Raw genomic sequence first — 20,295 nt, 5'->3', positions numbered from 1 at the left:
TTCACAGATTGGGAGGCTGACGCCCAGGAAGGTAAACTGAGTCTTGGGCTGACCTGGTGAGTGTAAGGCAGACCAGGTGGGCCCCATAGCCTTCCTTAGCTTCGTGACCACGGTATAGGAGCCCCAGCTGGCTGACCCAGCACCCCAGAACCAGCCTGGCTGATCTCTGCTCAGGCTAGCGACGGGTGCCATGTCAGGCCTCCTGAAGGCTCCTGGGGTCCCCCTGAGGGTGGATGGGAGTGTCTTAGGAATGTGGTCCTTCACTGGAGACATGGACCGGATGGACGCTTCTGCCAAGAGCCACAACCAGGCCCAGCTCCAGGGTAGGGCCAGGGGAACCCCCCGTGTAGTCCAGTCTGGCACCTGGTGTGGCATTGCACCCCAAGCCCTTCACACTGTCACCTCGCAGTTCGTGTGGGGGCCACACCCTGGGAACATGGCTCCTAGGACACACATCCCTGAGGGGTGCCCTGGCTGCTGACCAGCCCGCAGCCCCTGCCCAGGGCTCCCCACATTCTGAGCCTTCGAGTGATCCATCAACCTTAGAGCTGAAGCTGAAACGTCCATTTCCTCACGCAGTGCGCTACCGGACACCAGGCTCCGTGCCGCCCTGGGCCAGGACTTGGACATGAAATATTAAAAAATATATTCCGAACGAGGAAGATAAAAATGAAAGAAATCGTTGCATCTTGAATTGAAATGAATGTTAAATTTCTAAAGAAATTATCCCGACAGGGGCGCCTGGGTGGCTCAGTGGGTTAAAGCCTCTGCTTTCGGCTCAGGTCATGATCCCAGGGTCCTGGGATCGAGCCCCACATCGGGCTCTCTACTCAGCGGGGAGCCTGCTTCCCTTCCTCTCTCTCCCTGCCTGCCTCTCTGCCTGCTTGTGATCTCTGTCTGTCAAATAAATAAATAAAATCTTAAAAAGAAAAAAAAAAGGAAATTATCCCGACATTGCAGGAAATGCCGTAAAGTCGGCCCCAGTCCCCTCTCGTTATGGGGAGGGGGCCTGGCTGTTGTGAAGTAGCCACAAATGTGAGAAAAGCACACTCTAGGAGAAAAATGACTGGGCTCCCCTCTGCAGTGGTGCAGGCCAGATCCCCTGTTCACACAGTGGACCATGGCTTGGTTTACCCATCTGGGCCTTGGCTTCCCCAGCTGCAAAGGTAGGAGCAGACGGGGGAGAGAGGCCCCCTCACGACCTGGCCTTCTTTCCACAGGCGGGAACTCAAGGACGGCGATGGTCGCGGCCCTGAGCCCCGCAGACATCAACTACGACGAGACCCTGAGCACGCTGAGGTGTGTTCTGGAGTGAGTGGGCCCTGGACCCGGCCTGGCTCCAGGAGGGCATGGATCCCTCTCTCCCTGAGTCAGAGGCACCACTTCGGGGGGGTCACCTCATCTGGGGCTCCTTGAGGCTCCAGTGGCTGCTGGGGGCACCTGGGTCTTCATGGGCCCGTTCCCTTCCCACCACCCGTGGGTCCGAGGGCCCAGGACCAGGTACCAAACCAGGTCTTTAAGGAGCAAAGGCACAAGGGTGTGTTCCAAGGGTCCCTCTGGCAGCAGGGCGGGCAGCTTGGGCGCTGGCCCTGAAGGAGGCTGCTCGGCTGACCGGGTCACATGCCACCAACTGTAAAAGGATGAAGGGGTGTGGGTCCGTATGTAGGTACTTGCACATATTGGTGACACTTTGGAGTGCACGGGCAAAACACACACACACGTGGGCGTCGTCACATTCCCCCAGCTGTCAGACTTGCCCCCTCTGCCCCGGGGAGAACAGGTCCAGGTGCGAAGGCTCCGCCTCACAGAGAGGTACCCCCATCTCTGCTCCTCCTGGTGACTCAGTCCCCCCAAATGTGGGGCAGGGCTAGGTGACCCCCCTGTAGGGCTCTGGCCAATGGCCCCATTGGCTCCAGGTGGGGTGACCTGCTCTGAGGTCCTCCCCACCGTGGCTCTGCCCTGGGTAGGGCTCTGGGCCCCCTTGGGCCTGCTGGCCGCGGGCACAGCCCACAGCTCCCTTGGCCGTCCAGGTATGCCGACCGGGCCAAACAGATCCGCTGTAACGCCGTCATCAATGAGGACCCGAACAACAAGCTGATCCGTGAGCTGAAGGACGAGGTGACGCGGCTGCGGGACCTGCTGTATGCCCAGGGTCTCGGGGACATCACCGACAGTGAGTGTCTGGGCCACCTGTCCTAGGTGGGGCGGGCAGGCCGGGGTGGCCTCCCTCCTCGGGACAGCCACCTGTTGGCTGGCTGGGGGCCAGTCCGGCTGCCCTCATGGCATGGACCTGAATCCCAGCCCAGCTCTGAGTCCCTGGGCAAGCCACCTCGGGGGGAGGCTGCGGTTTTGGCCTCGGCCGGGGTGGACAGCATGGTTTGGGTCTGGTGCTGGCCCAAGCAGGCCGCAGACGGTTTCCCTGGAAGCCACATTGGCGTACTGGGGGTGCTGGGGAGGCCGCGGTCCCCGGGTGTCCGCTGAAGACCCCTGCCTCCCAGCCTGGTGCCTGGCCTGTGATGGGTGGGCCTCAGGCCCTCTGGAGACAAACCTGTTCTTCTGTTTCTCTGTGTTTCCTCCCTTCCCCACTCCTCCCCTCCCCGTAGCCAACACTGTGCCCGGAGGACCCAAATGTGTGTATCCCCCTTGCTGCTCCCTGTTTCCTTGCTTCTGTCCCTGCTCCGCGGGGTGTAGGGCAGCACGGCGGGGAGGCAGCTGCCCAGCCCTTCTCTGCCATTCCAACCCTTTCAGGGGCTGGGCAATAGGTGTCTTGGTAGATGCGGGCACCCTGCCTGGTGCACCTAGGCTCCTGGCTCAGCCCATGTCTGTACGGAAAACCAAGGCCACAGGGAGGCCTAAGTGGCTGAGCCCAGCCTGTCCTCCCAGAGGCCTGGGAAACTCAGCCCGGTAGCTAGTGCCTGAGGGTGGGGAGCCCTGGGGGGCCTCAGGAGGCCGGGTCTGCCCCCTGGCTCCCAGCTCCAGACTCCCTCGGGCCCCCCACACCACAAAGCCCGTTCCCCGGGAAGTGCCAAATGAGAATGCTGCCAGGGCCTCCCAGCCTGTGTTCCTTTGGCCTTGGGTCTGGTTCCCTGTGGCATGGGCCTGCGGTTTGGGGCCTCCCTGACCCAGGGGCACAGGACACCTTCGTTCTCCCTAGCGCCCCGTGCTGTCCTACGTTTGCTGCTGCTCTGTTGCGTGCCTGCTTCTGCCGGGGGGGTTGTCCTAACCCCAAGTCCCAGGTCTTGGGGGGCATGGAACCCTGGGGCAGCCAGAGCAGGCTCTCCAGGGTGGAGGAGCAGGGGCCCTTTCGGAGTCCCACAGTGCATCTCTCCTCCAAGGTGTCCTTGGGGCCAATCCCTGTGCTCAGTGGGGCCAGACAGCTAGCGCAGCATGGTCCCCGAAGCATGGCAGAGAGGATGAGGCCAAGTGTCAGGGCCCTGGGTGCAGGAGGGCCACAGGGCAGCGACAGCCAAGGGAAGGAGACCCGGTGGGGGTGCAGAGACTGCTGGAAGGCCACCGGTCTGGGCAGGGTGGGGAGGTAGAGAGGAGCTCGAGGGGGTGCCCTGCTGCCGCCGGGGTGCTGGGAGGGCTCTGGGGGCTGGGTCCTCCGGCGGGGAGGCGGTGGCAGCCCCGCATGTGCTTGTCCGGCGCTGGGCCCCCGGCTGCACCTGCTGCTGCTTTCTGTTTCCTGCCTCTCTTCACCCACCTCTGGCTTTTTCCCAACTTGGTCTTTCTTTTCTCTCCCTCCCATATGTCTGCCCGCCCTCCCCTCCCCTTCCTCCCGTAGACATGTCCGACCTTGAGAACAATAACCGTAACCGTGGCGGGGCGGAGTTGAGTACAGCCCCTGACAATCTCTCCACAGTGACCAATGCCCTGGTGGGCATGAGCCCCTCGTCCTCGCTCTCGGCCCTGTCCAGCCGTGCCGCCTCCGTGTCCAGCCTGCACGAGCGCATCTTGTTTGCCCCGGGCAGTGAGGAGGCCATCGAGAGGCTGAAGGTGAGGGCGTGGCCATCGGGGGTGGGGAGGGGGCAGTGTCCCGTCCTGAGGGGCCTGGGATCCTGGAAGGGGTGTGCTGACAGCGCCGGGTAGACTTGCCTGGAGGCACAGTGGGCTGTACCGGCGGGAACAGAGCGCATGTGGGTCTGCCATCCAGCACCAAGAGGCTGCATGTGCTGAGAAGGGCAGATGGGTCCCAGGGGCTTCTGTGCTCCCTCCCTGTGCTCTGTGCTCACACCTGTGGCCCTGCGGGCGGCCGGCTGGCTTTTAGTTGAGGGGCTTGTCATTCCTTTAGTAAATGACTGCGGGGTGCTGGGCTGTACGGGGTGGGGCTGACTTAGCAGGCAGACACACAGAGGCTGGACTGTGGCTTGGTGGGGGGTACCAGGTGTGTGGGGGACCCTGGGGTGCAGGACCCACTGGGGTGTGGGGCTGGGAAGGAAACCAGGAGCTGGGTCTGATGTTGGAAGTGCTTGTCGTCTGCGTCCCGGCAGTGGCCAAGGGACATCTGTGCCTCAGAACCAGTCTCAGTGTCCCATGTGTCTCTCTGTGTCTCTGAGTGTCTCTCAGTGTCCCACACGTCTGTCAGTGTCCTGTGTGTCTCTCTGTGTCCCCGCATGTCTCTCAATGTCCTGTGTGTCTCTCTGTGGCCCCACGTGTGTCTCAGTGTCTTACATGTCTCTCAGGGTCCTTACATGTATATGTGTTTCTTTTTCTCCAGGTTTATTTTGCCTTTTTTCTTTATTGTCTGGCTGTGTCCACAGAAGAGACTTGTGTCTGTGGATACATTAGTCCTTCAGCCCTTGACATTTCAGGCATTGTGCTGGCTAGACAGACCTGGGAATTGGGGCCCCGGTGCCCTGCAGACCTTTGCCTGGCAGCCGGGCCTCTGTCTGCTCCCACCTCAGACCCCCAGCCTCACTCTGCTCTGTCCCACTGCCCAGGAGACGGAGAAGATCATCGCCGAGCTCAATGAGACATGGGAGGAGAAGCTGCGACGCACGGAAGCCATCCGGATGGAGAGGTGGGCAGTGGGGAAACTGAGGACTCCAGCACCCCAGCCCTGGGCTCCTGCTCCTGGGGGTGGCTGTGTCCCAGCGGGGGACAGGCTTGTGTCCTCTCACCAGAGACTCCCCCCTATGCCCCCATCGCTGATGGCCCCATTGACCTGATCCCTGGTCAGGTGACAGTTTTCTCCAGGCGATCGTGGACCAATGGGGTGCCCCTGGGCCAAAGGGCCAGAGCCTCACCAGCTCCTGCTCAGTGGATGGGTCAGTTGGGAGTGAGGATCCTGCAGCCTTGAGGCTCAGGCTGACCCAGACACTGTCCCTTCAGGGAAGCCCTGCTGGCCGAGATGGGCGTGGCCATGAGGGAGGACGGCGGCACCCTGGGGGTGTTCTCTCCCAAAAAGGTAAGTGCTGGTTCTAGTTCTGGGGTGCGGTCCTAACTCGGACAGACCAGGGTTGGGACCCACCCCCGCTCAGCCCAGGAGGGTACCGCTGGAAGGATGGGGGGTGCAGACCTGCCGGAGCCTGTGCTAGCCAGGACGGTGGGCAGCACTGCCCTCTTGGAGCTCAGCCAGAGTGGGGTCTGGCTGTCCCAGCTGGGACTCTTCCTCTCCCGTCCCAGCTCGCTCTGCAGACCTGGTGCTGTCAGTGGGGCCTCACGTGGAGCCGAGAGCCAACCCCTTTGGCAGTTCAGATGGCTGTAGCATGAGCATTTGGGGAAAAGTCTCTTTGATAATTCTAGGACCCAGGACCCCCATTCCCCCAAAGAGTGCCAGACCCTTAGACCTCTTAGGAGCCAAGTTTCAAGCTGGGAAGCCTCCAAGGAGGTGGTGATAGCCTACTCTGACCGTAGCTCGGCTCTCTGGGCCTGCCTGCCCTAGAGCAGCTTTGTTGTGGCTGGCTTTCCCCCCAGGTGTTGTTTGGGACAGAGGGCTTCTGTGTTGCCAGGACCTGAAGCCAGAGGCATGTGGAGTGCCCTCCGTGCCACTGGAGACACCATGGGGAGGGAAGTGCGCGTGCTGGGTGATACATTCATCAGCCCGGTGGCCACTCCCTAGGTGCGGGGCTGGGCTCCTCAGGCTGCTTCTGCCCTGTGAGCTCCAGGCCATGGAGCTAAGGCCTGGGGACAGTAGGGGGCCGTGTGGGCAGGCTCCGCACTTGGAGCAGGCTGGGGGGCAGGTGATAGGCTGCTTCATAGCCCTTTGGGATCGGCCTGTAGTTTTCACTTGGGATGGACTGTTCCTGGGCTCTCAGCCCCTGCCCCTTCCTGGAGGGCGTACCCCAGGGCTGGTGTACAGAGCTGTTGGGGCACATGGCCTCGGGACATCTGCACCCTGGAGGCTTGCCGTTGGTGGCAGAGGCAATAGTATTCCCTCTTGGGTCAGTTGGCCCTGGTCTGGGCACTGCCCTGGGGGCATCTGAGGATACCTCTTCCTTAGAGGGCGTTCTTGGGACTCTGGCGAGCACAGCTCTCATTGCTTAGGAGAAAGGGTGGCTGGGATGGTTGTCCCCAGTGTCCGATAACATGGGGACGGTCACAGTCCTGCAGACTGGTGGTGGCGCACTGGGGGACTTGGAGCTTTGTGTGGAGGCTGCTTATTCTAAGGTGCCCAATGGGAAGCTAAGGAAGCTGTCCTAGCTTCCACTGGGTTGCAGGACCCCGGCCTGGGACACAGTGTGGGGTGGCATTCCTGAGTTCAGGAAGTATGTCTAGGGCCCCAGTGGGTGAAGCCTGTGGGGTTGCCCAGGAAGGGGCAGGTGACTGAGGGCAGTGCTCAGACAGGTTGGTCATCTTGGGTACACCCGTGGATGGGAGGGGGCCTGAGCTGGGGGGCTGGCGGATGGGAGGGGGCCGAGCTGGGGGGCCTGAAGGGACTTCTTTCATAGCCTCTGCTCCTCGGCCTGCAGGTCAGATCCCTCCCCAGCAGCACCCTAATCCTTCTGGACTCACAGATCACTGGGTCTCTCAGCTCCTGGGTGCTTCAGTTTGAATGGAGTCCCATAGCTCCCTTTAGGGTGGAGGAACAGACCCAGAGCCTGATGCCTTTGTCCCTGCGGGACCCAGCATGCACCCTACAGACCCAAGAGCCCCCCACAGCCCCCAGCACCTCCCTGGGCTCCCAACTCCCCCTGAGTGCCTCCCACATAGGTTCTGAGCTCCCCGGGCCCCTCCTCAGGGAAGTCAGGCTAGGAGGACACTGTCCCCATGAGGCAACTTCAGGCTGGTGGTGGTCTGGCCCCCGAGGAGAGAGAGATCAGGTGGGTGGTCAGTGCTGGGCCCCCATGCCTCCCCAGGAGAGGTAACCGGGCTCCTCTCTCCCCAGACACCACATCTGGTCAACCTGAATGAGGACCCACTGATGTCTGAGTGCCTCTTGTACTACATCAAGGACGGGATAACCAGGTGGGGCTCGCGGGGCTCAGGCTTCCCCCACAGAGGGGCTGCTGAGCCTGGTGTCTTCTGGAACGCTACTGTCTGCCCACGCTAACAAGCATGGACACAAGGCTGGGGCCACTCTGTGCCACGGGGCTCTCCAGGCCGGGCTGTGTCTGGGGCGTCCCCTTTGGCCTGCTCGCATGCACCCTGGGCATTTCCCGACGGAGTCCAGCCAGGCTCCCCTGTGGGGGGGCAGGGGTGGGCCCGGGGGTGGCTGCCTGGATGCACTGGGTCCGGCCAGTGCTGACTGCGCCCCCCTCCTCTGCAGAGTGGGCCGTGAGGATGCAGAGAGACGGCAGGACATTGTCCTGAGTGGGCATTTCATCAAGGAGGAGCACTGCATCTTCCGGAGCGACTCCCGAGGGGGCAGTGAAGGTATCTCAGCCCTGGGGAAGTGGCTCCAGGGAACTGGGGCTCTGAGTGCTGAGCTGTAGACCCAGGAGCCCCCTCCCTGCCCCCAGAGTGGGCTGGGGGTCTCCCTGGGCAGGAGGATAGTAAGCTGTGGGAATGAGCCTAGATCTAGTGTGGAGAGCTACTTCTAGACCCCACTTTCCTGTTGGGTTTGGAGCTGCCGTCTGTCCACTACCCAGCTGGCCTGCCCACCTCTGTCCCCACTGCCTGTCTTGGACATGGTCCTCTTGGGGAGGCCCCTGCTGTGTCCTTGTGCCATCACAGGCCCCACGCTCCCCCAGCACCAGGTGTCCTCCCTGACAAGCATCTGGCCCGCAGCCCACTGTGACCAGGACACTTCAGGGTCACTGCCTTAATCAGTGTTGGGGACATTGGCTCTCCCAGAATGCTGTCCCCAAAGCCTGCCCTCCTCTGGGTGGGTGGACTCTAAGCTCCAGGGGGCTCTGGGACTCCTGGGGACAGGCCAGCCACTGTCTCCCATCCATGCCCACCTGGAGACCCTGATGGCCCCCCGGTTCTCTGACTTGCGCACACGCGCCCCCTCCATCGGGCATCTCCTTCCTCGTCTGTGTGGGAGGTGCGGCCCTCCTGTGGGGCCCAAACAAGGTATTGTCTGCCAGCTGTCGGGCTTTGCAGCTAGCAGGGAGGGGACAGGCCTGATGGGGGCCGCACCTGGGTGGTTGGGTGAGCCGAGCCACGCATGTGGTCAGAGAGGGCACAACCACCCGGAATGACAGTCCCTCACAGTCCTCCTCTTAGCCTTCCCCTGTCTGTCCTATAGCCGTGGTGACCCTGGAGCCCTGTGAGGGTGCAGACACTTATGTCAATGGCAAGAAAGTCACAGAGCCCAGTATCCTGCGGTCAGGTATGGCTATACTGCTGACCTAGTGAACACATCTATTCTGGGGGGCCCCGGGCACACACAGGTTGGCTCCTGTCATGCTCCAGCAGCTGGGGAGGTAGGTGGGCAGGGAAGGACCCTCGAACCCACACTGCAGGAGGGGCCTGAGCACAGCCCCCGGGGGTGGAGGAATGTCCACGGACAGGGCACGGGGTCAGGATGGCCAGGGCAGTGGCCCCTATCAGGTAGGGAAAGGACTGTCTGTTGGAAAAGTGCCAGGACTGTTTAGCAGACATCGCTGGCTGCTGTATGGGGAGGCACAGAGGACGTGGATTTGGGGAGACAGCGAGGTCTTGGGCCACGGGGCAGGTGGCTGGCGGGTCCAGAGTGGGGACCTGGGGTGGCTCCTGGCAGCGCCCTGGGGTGGGCCAGCCGGAGGAAGCGCGTGTGCTCCGCTATCCCCTCTTCCTCCCTGCCCCCATCCCTGGAAGCCACCCCCAGGGGACAGCCCCCCACCCCATTGCCAACCTGGCTTCTGTCCCCCAGGAAACCGCATCATCATGGGAAAGAGCCACGTGTTCCGGTTCAACCACCCTGAGCAGGCGAGGCAGGAGCGGGAGCGCACGCCCTGTGCGGAGACGCCCGCCGGGCCCGTGGACTGGGCCTTCGCGCAGCGAGAGCTGCTGGAGAAGCAGGGCATTGACATGAAGCAGGAGATGGAGCAGAGGTGAGGCCCAGACCAGGGTCCCTGCGCCCATCCTGCCGCTCATCCCCCTGTGCGTGCTCACCCCATCCCGCTCTTGCAGACTCCAGGAGCTGGAGGACCAGTACCGCCGGGAGCGGGAGGAGGCCACGTACCTGCTAGAGCAGCAGAGGCTGGTGAGGGCGGCCACTGGGCCCTGGGCCAGGGGCAGGGTGGGGAGCCGGGGTCCCCGCTCAGCCAGCCGTCATTGTGGTGCAGGCCCTGGGGCCCACGAGGGAGGCCCAGGCGGGAGGGCGGGGACGGGGTCTGGTCCCCGCGTGGGTCCACAGGGTTTCTCCCGTGGCCAGGACTACGAGAGCAAGCTGGAGGCCCTGCAGAGGCAGATGGACTCCAGGTACTACCCCGAGGTGAACGAGGAGGAGGAGGAGCCCGAGGATGAAGGTGAGAGGCTCTCAGTGGATGGGGCGTGGGCTTGGGCTGGGGAGGGGTCTCGGACAAGAGGAGCCCCCATGCTGCTCCACACCTTTGCCCTGGGCCCCCTGGCCCAACCTGAGGAGAGGCCTCCTTGTCGCTGGGAGGTGCCCATGGCAGCAGGATTGGGGAGCAGGGGCTGGGCTGCGGCAGGGAGGCAGCTGGGCCCTGGCACTCAGGCCAGTCTCGGCGGGAACAGCCTGGATGGTGGGGAGGTGGTGTGGGCAGGGTGCGGCTTCTGCTCTCCCATCCTGCCAGCACGAGGCTGGTGCTCTTATCCGGGACCCGGTCACTGCTCCTCACCTCAGGACTCCCTTTCTGAGCGTTAACTCCGGTGGCCCACCTGCTGAACTCAGCCGCTGTGGGCATGAGGGGGGCCACCGGCGGGGCAGAAGGGGCAGAAAAAGACCCGGGGTTCATGTCCAGCTTGGCCCGCGGTCAGCTGGTCAGTACCTTTGTGCAGACGTGACCTTGGCATGCCCTTGTGTGGAGCCATTTATCCGATGAGGCTTCTTCCCTCGGGGCAGGGGCACTGGGTGAGAGGGGCCGAGCCTGGGACCCCAGACAGGCCCGTCCTGGTGTCCCCGCGTCCTTCCTCCTGTGGGCCTGGGGGGCAGAAACATGTGAGTTGAGACAGGGCATGAGGCTGAGCCCCGGTTAGCCCTCCTGCCGTCCTCCCACGGGCACCTGCCCCTGCGAGGGGCCCCCCATGTCTGTAAGGGCGCTGCCACGGCCCTCTCTGAGCTTGACGGCCTCTCCGAGTGCTGTGGCTCTGGGGCCCATTGGGCCTTTCAGGCCATTCCCTGGGGCAGACCTTCCCACCGGTTTCCTTCTTTCTGAGCGCTGGGAACAGTCAGTGTGACACTGGGGGTCCAGACACAGAACCCCGGGTTGTGGCCAGAGTGGGGTGTGTGGCCTTTCTGCAACGATTGCCCACACCTCTCCCCACAGTCCAGTGGACTGAGAGAGAATGTGAGCTGGCGCTTTGGGCTTTCCGCAAGTGGAAGTGGTACCAGTTCACGTCACTGCGGGACCTGCTGTGGGGCAACGCCATCTTCCTCAAGGAGGCCAATGCCATCAGTGTTGAGCTCAAGAAGAAGGTGGGCTCCTGCCCCACTGCCCGCTCGCCGTGGCCACATGCACACAGGGGGGACCCAGTGCTGAGCATCCCTGCCCCCTGGGAGAGGGTACAGCTCCCACCCCTGACCTGGGGCCCTGAGAGCGGGGGTGGGGGGCAGGGAGAGGGAGGCCCCGGGACAGACCCGGGCGGGTGTGTGGCCTCAGGCTCAGGGAGCACTGAGGAGCAGGAGCAACTTTCTCTCCGGCTGCCGTTCAGAAGGCTCCAGTGCAGCCTAGAGGTGGGAAGGAAGCGCTCTGGGGCCTGGCCTCCATCCACTGAAGGGCTGACGTCCGCCATCCTCCCCCCTGCTGCAGGTCCAGTTCCAATTCGTCCTCCTCACGGACACTCTCTACTCCCCGCTGCCACCGGATCTGCTGCCTCCGGAGGCCGCCAAAGACCGGGAGACTCGCCCCTTCCCCCGCACCATTGTGGCCGTGGAGGTCCAGGACCAGAAGAATGGGGCCACCCACTACTGGACGCTGGAGAAGCTCAGGTGTGGGGGGGGCACACCCTCTGAGCTCCTATGTCGAGGGGGATGTTTCTCCTGCTGCAATGGCTTTTACAATCTGAAGGAAAAGTGTGGTTATAGAAGTTGCCTTCTCCCTTTGCCAACGCAGTGGTGAGGTTCAGTGGGCTTTCATGGAGGAAACGGGGGATGAGGCTCACGGTGCTGCAGTGGGGGCTGCGTGGGGCCAGCACCGTCAAAGCAGGCCCCGAGAGGTGGGTGGGGAGTCTCCAGAGCCAAGCTGGGCTCTCAGAAGAGCTCAGCGGGGTGCCTCTCCACCTCAGGACCCAAGGGATCCCAGGCAGGATGGCAGAGGGGCTCGGAGGGACCTGGAGGGGTCGGACGGGGGCATGCAGCTGTCGCTGTGAGAGGCGTCTTTCACAGCCCCACCTCCGTGCTCCCCACGTGCTCGCTGTAATGTGAGACTCGATCTGGAGAGAGATTGAGCGAGACAGAGGTCAATGCCATCAGAGGAAAGTCTGATGCTGCTGTGGTCCCCTGGGTGTAGGGGCTCTGCACAGAGGCAGGGGCCGTGCCGGTGGGAGGGCTCCGGGCATAAGGAGGGAGAAGGAGCAGAGTTGGGCAAGGCCTCGGCGGGCAGGGCCATCCACGGGAACTGGCCACTTGGAGCTATCCTGGTGGGGTCTGGGCACAGGGCTGCCCAGGCTGCCATGTGCCTGACTGTCGGGAGATTTTGGGCAAGGGTGCTGCTCTGGTGTGTGAGCGAGGTAAGGGCGGGTGGGTTGGTTTGTGTGTGACAGGTTGGCTCACCCATGTGTTGTTCGCGGGCTGACCCAACTGGCAGGCCCCAGGGATATCACGATGTCGTCAGCTACAGAGAACAGAAGATGTCATTAATCCATGCTCTCAGTCCTCCCCAGACCCAACCACACGCACCCCTCCACACTCACACTCGCACACCTTCCTCTCTGGTATGGCTTGTTCACATGCGGACACACGCAGGGACGTGTGCTCCCCTGACTCGTGCGAGCCAGCGCCCATGCTCATAGCCCCTTCCCACTGTCCTTGGGGCCATGCTGGGACTCGCGTGAGGACGAGCACCACATTCCTGTCACTCCCGAGTTCTAGGGGGAAATGACTGCATTCTCTTTCTTCTACAATGTGTTGGTTTTTCTGGGGATAATCATTTTAAAAATATTTTCTATGACTACATCCGATCACCAATCTGCCCTTCGTTCCCTTGGGTTCTAAGGGCCTGGCGACACGATCCCCCACCCCAAGCTGCCCTACCTGGGCTTTGGCGGGCCTTCTCGGTCCCCTTGCCTCCCATTCCAGGCCCGGTCTGCCTACTCACATTGCCTCGCTGTCCCTGGGTCAGCGTTGAGGCCATTTAGTGGTGCCTCGCGTGCTCACTTGGAATTTGCTCACGGTTGACTGAGTTTGAGGAGTGAGGAGGCTCCGTCACCAAATCACACTGAGCCTCGAGCTGCGGCCAGAGCTGGGTGGAGCCTGCTGGCCCGGTGGGAGGCATGGCCTGCCCCACGCTCCACCCATGGTGACCTCTGTTACCCCCTCCTCCCCAGGCAGCGCCTGGACCTGATGCGGGAGATGTACGACCGGGCGGCGGAGGTGCCCTCCAGTGTCATTGAGGACTGTGACAACGTGGTGACTGGCGGAGACCCCTTCTACGACCGCTTTCCCTGGTTCCGGCTGGTGGGCAGGTGGGCGCCTCCTTCCCTCCCTGGGCTGAGAGAGAGAGAGAGAGAGAAGGTGGTGGGGGCAGGGAATGGGCCTCCTCCCAAGGCCGAGACCCCTGGCTGGGGGACCCCAGCAAGAGGCCCTTTTTCACCCTGACTCCCCTGTCCTCGTCCTTCCTGGGTCTGAGGCACCTCCCCAGCCATTCTTGTCCACAGGCCAGTGGGCCCTGTAATTTGGGAGACCAGGAGGGGAGGGGGTCTCGGCATTGCCACCAGGGGCTATGGCCGCCAGGTTGCATGTGTCCACGGGTGTGAATGTGAGTCACCCGGTCCTCACACAACCTCAGCCACACCTGGCCAGGATCATGCCAGCAGGTGCTTTCCAGAACTTTCCGTAGCCTTCCACTGACCACATGTGCGGTTTCTCTCCAAGCCTGGGGACGGGGTGCACTTTGGTTCTCTTGTCTTTTGAAGCAACATTCCAGATGGTTTGTGTGTTTGGTTTTGAACAGAAGCCCCCCCCCCCCCCCCCCCCCCCCCCCGTCCGTCCCTGCGAGTAGCTGGTGTTAACTTCTCTCTGTCTTGTCGTACTAACCTCAGTTCAGTCATCTCTGGCTGCAACAGCTACCCTCTTCTCAACACATGCATGAGCGAGCGCATGGCTGCTCTCACCCCCTCCCCCACCTTCTCGAGCCCCGACTCCGACGCCACCGAGCCTGCCGAGGAGCAGAGCGTGGGGGAGGAGGAGGAGGAGGAGGAGGAGGAGGAGGAGGAGGAGGAGGACCTGGAGGACGACGTCTTTCCGGAGCACGCGCTGTGCGACGGCCGGGACCCGTTTTACGACCGGCCCCCCCTGTTCAGTTTAGTAGGAAGGTTGGTGAGGTCGAGGACGGCATGCTGGGAAGGAACCAGCTCTTTTACGCAGGAGCACTGCTGTGGGCACAATTCGACCGCCTCCAGGGCAGCTCCCCGGACCCCCAGGCCAAGGCAGTCCGCGGGGCTGGCCTCCCCGAGCAGAGTGCGTGAGGGAGCGAGAGGGCTCCTGGCCATCCTGGAGTATGCCCAGTGGGGACAGTTAGGGTCCCAGTCACGGAAGGGGCCATGCACCCAGAGCACGGCCCTCCGGCTCCAAGTGGGTGGAGCTCCTCCAGCAGACAGGCTGTAGATCCCTGGGAGAGAGTCCGTGGAGGCATCTGGGAGAGTGGGGGTTTGCGTCTTGGCACGCACCTCCCGCTGAGGCGGCTTCACTCCCCTCAGTCTCCTTCTGCTGTTGCCCCAGAGGGGGTGGCTCCCAGTTTGCTCTCCCTGCCACACCCTCTGGGAGAAGGAGCAGAAGCCGGAGGAGACCTTCCTGGAGGTCAGGAAGGAAGAGCTGGCGCTCAGGCAGGGGCCGGTCTACTTCGCAAGCCTGGGGCCCAGTGGACCCTGCCTCTGCCCGAGCCTTTCTCCGTCCAAAGGTGAGGACATTTCGTTCCTCCTCACCTCCAGGCTATCCTGGAGAGACACAGCACACAGGGCCCACGCTTCTTGGGAAGTGCCCTTTACAGAGACAGCCCGTTACAGTTTCTGGACAGAAGAGGGAAGCCAAGGTCAGGAGATGGAGCAGAGGCCCCGGGGCACCCCAGACCTTGCTGGCAGATTGGGCAGAGGCAGCTGCCATTAATGGTTTTATGACCGTGGAATGGGAGCAAAACAGGAGAAGGAAAACTCTAGAAACCCAGCTGCAGTGGTAGGATGTTTGGCTCATGGGACAACTGCATTTAGATTTGAGGAACATATGAAAAGCCTAAGATGGTTTCAACGGTGACCTTCTCTGAGTCTGAGATCGTTTCCTTGGGCTAAGCCAGTGGGAGCCTTTGCAGGTCTTGACCTTGGAGCACCAGGCCTGGAAACTGAAGGCTGAGGCTGGCCCCAGATTAGGAGGTTCACACAGGGAGCCCTTGGGTGCAGACCCCGGAGCGAAAGCCCCCCCACCCTGACTTCTCTTGGAAGGAAGAAGGCTCCCGTGGGTGTATGTCAGATTTATTCTGACCGGTTTTCCGTGGGAGTGACATGCTGGCCTCCTGGATGCAAATGTGGGCTCTCTCCCTCAGAGATGCCCCGCGTCTGGGCCTCCCTGAGCCTGACAGGGGGCTGAAGCCCCGGGGGCCAGCTCCACGCAGGCCTCTAGAAAGCCCTGGGTTGTGGGCCCGGGAGTCGCTCCACTGTCAGATAGGAGTGGGCTCAGGGCGCAGGGGAGTGAGGGCACCGGGAGAAACGGGGTGTGGGCTCTGCAGTCTCAGCCAGAAAGAGCTGGGTCCTTCCAACGTTTTCCCCCTCTGTGGATCTGAGATGTTACAAAACAAGCAAACCAAACGAAAGTCATCAGTGAGAGGCCAGTCCCCCACGGCGGGCGGTCTGTGAGGGGCTTCATTTGGAAACGTCCCCATCTTTTTGGTTTGGCAAGAATTGGCTTCTCCCGCGCGGCAGCTGTGCAGGCCAGGCCCTGAGAAGGACCCCATCTTTGGTTCCCTTTAATCCTTCTGGTAGCTGCTGGCTCTCTCGCCAAAGCTTAAGCAGAATTGGGGTGCCCACTCCTGTCTCCCTTCGGAAAGGCTTTCCTGGCCCCAGCATGCGTCTCTGCACCTCACCAGCCTCGTGGTTAGCCCCGCCTCCTCCCCTCCCGCCACACGCAGCCCTGGCTCTGTGCTCTGCCGCCTCCTCTCTCTCCGGGCGGGTTTCAGCCTGCTTCAAGGTGCCCTCCCCCGTGGATGAGCGCCCCCTTCCGGCGTGGGCCTCCCACATCTGAACCCTGGGCTCCTTGCCCGTGGCCAGGGTTAGCCCCCCAGTGGCCTCTCCCTCTGGGGGTCTGGGGTGTCAGGTGAAGTGGGGAGGTGGAATGGGTTGACCCAGGCAGAGGAACGGGGTCTGGGGACTCTGGTCCGCCCCCCACCACTGATAATCCTCCTGGCCAGGAGCACTGCTTGCAGAAGCTGGACGGCCCGGGAGCTGCAGGGAGGAGGGTGAGGGGCTGGCTGCCAGGGATGGAGGGTGCAGGGAAGGAGGGCAGGGGAGTGGGAGGGGGACCACCCAAGGGAAGCATTCCAGACTCTGTGGAACAATGCTGACCTATTTTGGGTCCACACTGTGTCCCCTGGGCTGGTGTGGCCAGTCCCTCAGCTCCCAGCTCAGTGCCTTGAGCACAGGGCCGATCAGCCAGAACCGTCACCGGTGAGGCTATGAGCCCATCTGTGTGCAGTGGGTGGGCTCTGGCTGGCAGGGGCCCTCCGGGCAGCACTGGGCAGTTCTGGCCCTTGGTGGCTGGGGCTGATGTCAGACTTTCTGGCACTTATGGGGCAGCGCAGGGGAGGCCAGCGTCTGGGCTGTGGGCTGCATTTCCTCATGTCCTGGCTTCTGTGGGTCAGGCTGATCTCTGCCTGGACTGTGGGGTCTTTCAGGCTTCCAGCCCTGGGGATGGTGGCTGCTGGACCCCCAAGGTCCCTTCTGGGTGATGTGCTCACCACCATCTCATGATTAGATCCTGGGGATTTGGAGGAGAGGGGCAGGAAGGAGAGCAGGCCCAGCATCCAGCACCAGATGCTCTCTTGCCTCCTGGGGGTGTCCCCCCAGCCCACACGTGTGCCCCAGGGGAGCGTGTGCACACTCATTCACTCATTGCTGGGTTAGGACCTTCAGAGCCGGGAAACGGGGTCGGCCATGGACCACAGGGGTCTTTTTCATTGGGTAATCCCCCACTTCCCACCACAGGGTCCCTCAAGGCCCTAGCCCTGGGAGGCCCGGCCTCTGGGAGCACAGATAGGATGGGTCTTGTGTAAGGATCTGAACTCAGGCTTTGGCGTGCTCAGTGTCATGAGGGCTCAGAATTTCCTTCTCATCTGACAGAAGGAAATCCTAAAAGATCAGGAAAGAACTGATCTCCTAATTAGCAGGTGGGCACTGCACCCGCCAGAGCCGGAGAGCAGCCAGGCTGTGGGTTTAAACCCCAGCCCCCAGCGCCTTCCTCTCTGTTCTTGAGCCTGATGTGCAGATCTGCAAAGGGGGCACTAACGCCCTCATGCACCAGCTCTGACACACACCTGGGAGAGGAAGGTGCAGGCACCTGAACTAAGACGCAGTGGGGGTCAGGGCAGCTCCGCGTCCGCTGCCAGGATGTGAGGAGTGGGCGTCTGGGAAGTGACTGGTGTAGGTAGGCTGCTGCCCAGGGTGGGTGGCCCTGTTGCCCAGGGTCAGCCCCCAGCCAGCTCAGGGTGCAGTGAACAGCTAGGACTCCATCATGGCTTTTTCATCCACGATTTGGGCCTTGGGGTCATGAGTGGCCCAGCCCCCATCTGGTTTGTGGGAACCTCAGATCTGCACAGTGATGCAGGTTCTTGGGCCCACGGTTGGCAACAGGACAGAAAGTCATTCGGGACGAGCCCAGCAGGTTTTGTGACGCAAGGTCTCAAGGAGAGAACCGGGTCAGGGCTGGCCTGGACTGGGCCCTGCCCTCCGCCTCCGTCTCTCTCTGGCCTGGGCTTGGGGAGGGACGGGGAGGAGCATCAGGAAGTGGGTGGACATGGACCTGTGAGCTCAGAGAGGGGTAGGGGTTACCTCTGGGGTGCTGTGGGTCACGGTCTGGATAACCCCTGGGCCCTGATGCCCAGATCCAACCCCTGAGGTATCAGCCCCTGAGCCTTCTTGGAAGGCAGCCCCGGCCAGGGGCTCTGCAGTGGCCTGACTCTGGCTCACCTGGCTGGGGGCTCTGCATGGCCCAGGAGGCTGTCCTGATTAAGTACCCTCGTGCCAGTCACGGTGCCCTCACCTGCCCCCAGTGGGAGGTGTCCCCCTGCTTCTCAGGGCCCTCCTGCTGGTTCTCTGCAGACTATAGATGGGGGTGGGCACCCATCTGTGCCTGGGAGGCCCTGGGAGCCTCCTCAGCGCCTCCCTGCCTCCTGACACGGGACCTCCCATGGTGGGCCCTGCCCTGGGCCTGAGGCCTGCAGCTCGGGGCTGTCCTGCTCGGTCCTGTTAGCTCTGCAATGTGGTGGATGGCCAGGTGGGGTCCCAAGGGGGCAGAGCAGGGTCTGGGCCTATTCCTCAGCCAGGATGCCAGGGGCTCAGGGAGGGCAGGCCACCATCGTGTCCGTGCCAAGGTGGGTGCTGGCCGGCCTTGGCCAGTCCCTGTCAGCGGGGTGCCCTAGGCTGCTGCAGCAAGGGGCTTCTGCTCCCTGGGCCTTGGGCTCCTCTGTGAGTGGGGCCAGCGCTGGCTTCTGCCAGCCGTGCCCATGCCTTGTCTTGGTGGGTGGTCAGGGGCAGCAGAGCCCCCACACTGGTCATTCATCAACACTGCTGCTCCCTTGGAGCAGTCCTTCTCTGGGGTGTTCCCGGAGAGGGCTCTTTGCCAGGGAGGAGAGGGGCTCCGGGAAGCCATTGGGCATAGACACTCAGGGTGACACTGAGCCCCTGAAGCAGCACAGCCTTTCCCTTTCACTGGCGCTTATCTCGGTCTGGGGGTGCCCAGCAAGTAAGGGAACGTTGGCAGAGACAGACCCACTGCTGAGTCAGACAAACAGATGGCTATAAGGGGTTACACGATGGGGGTGCTGGGAGCAGAGAGTGCCTGGGGTGTCCTGGGACGGGGGGTGCTGAGTGGCAGGCTCGGCCAGCACCGAGGGTGTGTGGAAGTCTGGTTGGAGCCCTGAGCCTTCTCTGGCTACCGTGGGGGCCGTGGGGGAAGCACAGGTGTGGCTGGCCCTCGGCGGGGACGTTTGGGGTGGAACAAGAGCCAAGTGGTGCCCAGCTTTCTAACCTGTGGGTGGAGGTCCCACAATGGAGTGGGGCACCAGGGCCTGGAATTGGGGCCCTTGGGGAATGGCCTCCCTATGCCTACAGCCGTAGGGAGTCCTTTGGGAGCTCAGGTGTAGGGTGAGGCCGGTGGCTCAGCCTGGGTGGTGTCTGAGCTCTGAGCAAGCCGAGAGGGGCAGTGGGTGGGGTGACATCTCTCTCCCTTCTCCTCCCAGCACCCACCTGGCCTGCGCACTGTGACCTTCCCTCCCCCACCTCCCCTTCACCCCCCACTCCCACTGTTGCTCTTGCTTCTGTACCTCCTTGGTTCTCCCTGACTGAGGCTGTAGGCCTCCTTCCCCCACCTATGGTCCTCCTTCCCTTCTGTGTCCAAATCCTTCCCATCTTTGCCCAAGCTGGACCTCTCCCCTGGGACCCCCCAGCCGCCCCAAGATCCTCCTGGGAGCTCGGGGCTGTTGAAGGCTGTGCCCCCACCTGTCACTCTGTGCTTGGATGGGAGGGCAGGTTGGGGACAGGTCCTGTGGTGAAGGATGAGCAGATCGGCGGGTATTTGCCAGGGTTGGGCTCACTAGGCCCACCTGTCCTGTGCCCGGAGTCCCCCCGGGCAGGGTGCCCCTGACCAGGGAGGAGATGTGCTCCACACCAGCCTGCACACCTGGCCCAATGGCCCAGGTATTCCAGGATTCTCACGGTCCTCTTGGCTATCCGAGTGACCTCTGCACATGGACTAGCTCAAGGAGCTGGGCAGACTCCTCGGTGACACGGCCCCTACCCAGCCGGTCCTGCCACTCGCTAGGGGCACAGCTGGGCCGGTCGGATGGGAAGGGCCTCGGGTACTCTGTGAGTGGCTGATGGGGACTCACTGGGCAGTTCCGGGCAGTCTAGGGGGTCCTCAGGGCTCTGTTCAGCCCACTTCCCTGGCACGGAGGTGGGGGTGGTGTCCCATTGGCCAACTCTGTGAGCTCCTGCCCCCTTCTGGAAGGGTCTGAGAAGGAATTGACCTCTGTTCTGCCATGGGAGCCCTCTGTGGGGTGCTGAGGCCAGGGGTCACTGGGAAAGGGGTGGGAGGCAGAGGGACTGCGGGCATCGTTGCCAGTGTAAGGGTCATAGCTCGGCGTGGCCGGGTCCCCCGGTCCTCCTCCTCCTTGAAGCAGGCTGAAACCTCCCTCCTCAGCTCTCAGACAGCGGGTATGGCCCTGCGGGCTCAGCCCTGTGCCAGCCCTACTCGCACTTCCTCTCTGCCTGCCCCGCGCACGCCCTCCTCCTCCTCTGTCCCTGTGCCTCCTCCTGTCTCCTGCGCAGCCCACGGACTGCCCCCCCCCGCCTCACCCCACCCAGCACAGCCCCCGCCCACCCTGCCTG

At 62.8% G+C, this 20,295-nt stretch overlaps 1 protein-coding gene across 5 annotated transcripts in view; it reads left to right on the top strand.

Moving 5' to 3' along the window:
• LOC111156469 (kinesin family member 1A) overlaps positions 1–20,295 on the top strand; it is a 66,577-nt gene that overhangs the window by 19,329 nt on the left and 26,953 nt on the right. For 2 of the 5 annotated variants that reach the window (XM_022517660.1, XM_022517725.1), the window contains exons 11-25: positions 1,221–1,299; positions 2,031–2,173; positions 2,604–2,630; positions 3,863–3,996; positions 4,941–5,020; positions 5,332–5,407; positions 7,328–7,407; positions 7,709–7,815; positions 8,633–8,716; positions 9,239–9,419; positions 9,499–9,571; positions 9,743–9,836; positions 10,818–10,966; positions 11,301–11,479; positions 13,036–13,173. In XM_022517660.1, the coding sequence (XP_022373368.1) occupies positions 1,221–1,299; positions 2,031–2,173; positions 2,604–2,630; positions 3,863–3,996; positions 4,941–5,020; positions 5,332–5,407; positions 7,328–7,407; positions 7,709–7,815; positions 8,633–8,716; positions 9,239–9,419; positions 9,499–9,571; positions 9,743–9,836; positions 10,818–10,966; positions 11,301–11,479; positions 13,036–13,173 (1,624 nt within the window). Of the gene's footprint in view, positions 1–1,220; positions 1,300–2,030; positions 2,174–2,603; positions 2,631–3,784; positions 3,997–4,940; positions 5,021–5,331; positions 5,408–7,327; positions 7,408–7,708; positions 7,816–8,632; positions 8,717–9,238; positions 9,420–9,498; positions 9,572–9,742; positions 9,837–10,817; positions 10,967–11,300; positions 11,480–13,035; positions 13,174–13,749; positions 14,023–20,295 lie in introns of all 5 variants that reach the window. The other 3 variants (XM_022517434.1, XM_022517516.1, XM_022517586.1) reach the window with 3 other exon arrangements.

The sequence above is a fragment of the Enhydra lutris genome, unplaced genomic scaffold, assembly GCF_002288905.1.
Source record: "Enhydra lutris kenyoni isolate GAN:26980312 unplaced genomic scaffold, ASM228890v2 scaffoldscaffold1, whole genome shotgun sequence".
Lineage (NCBI taxonomy): Eukaryota > Metazoa > Chordata > Mammalia > Carnivora > Mustelidae > Enhydra > Enhydra lutris.
This window is presented reverse-complemented; position numbering and strand designations above follow the sequence as displayed.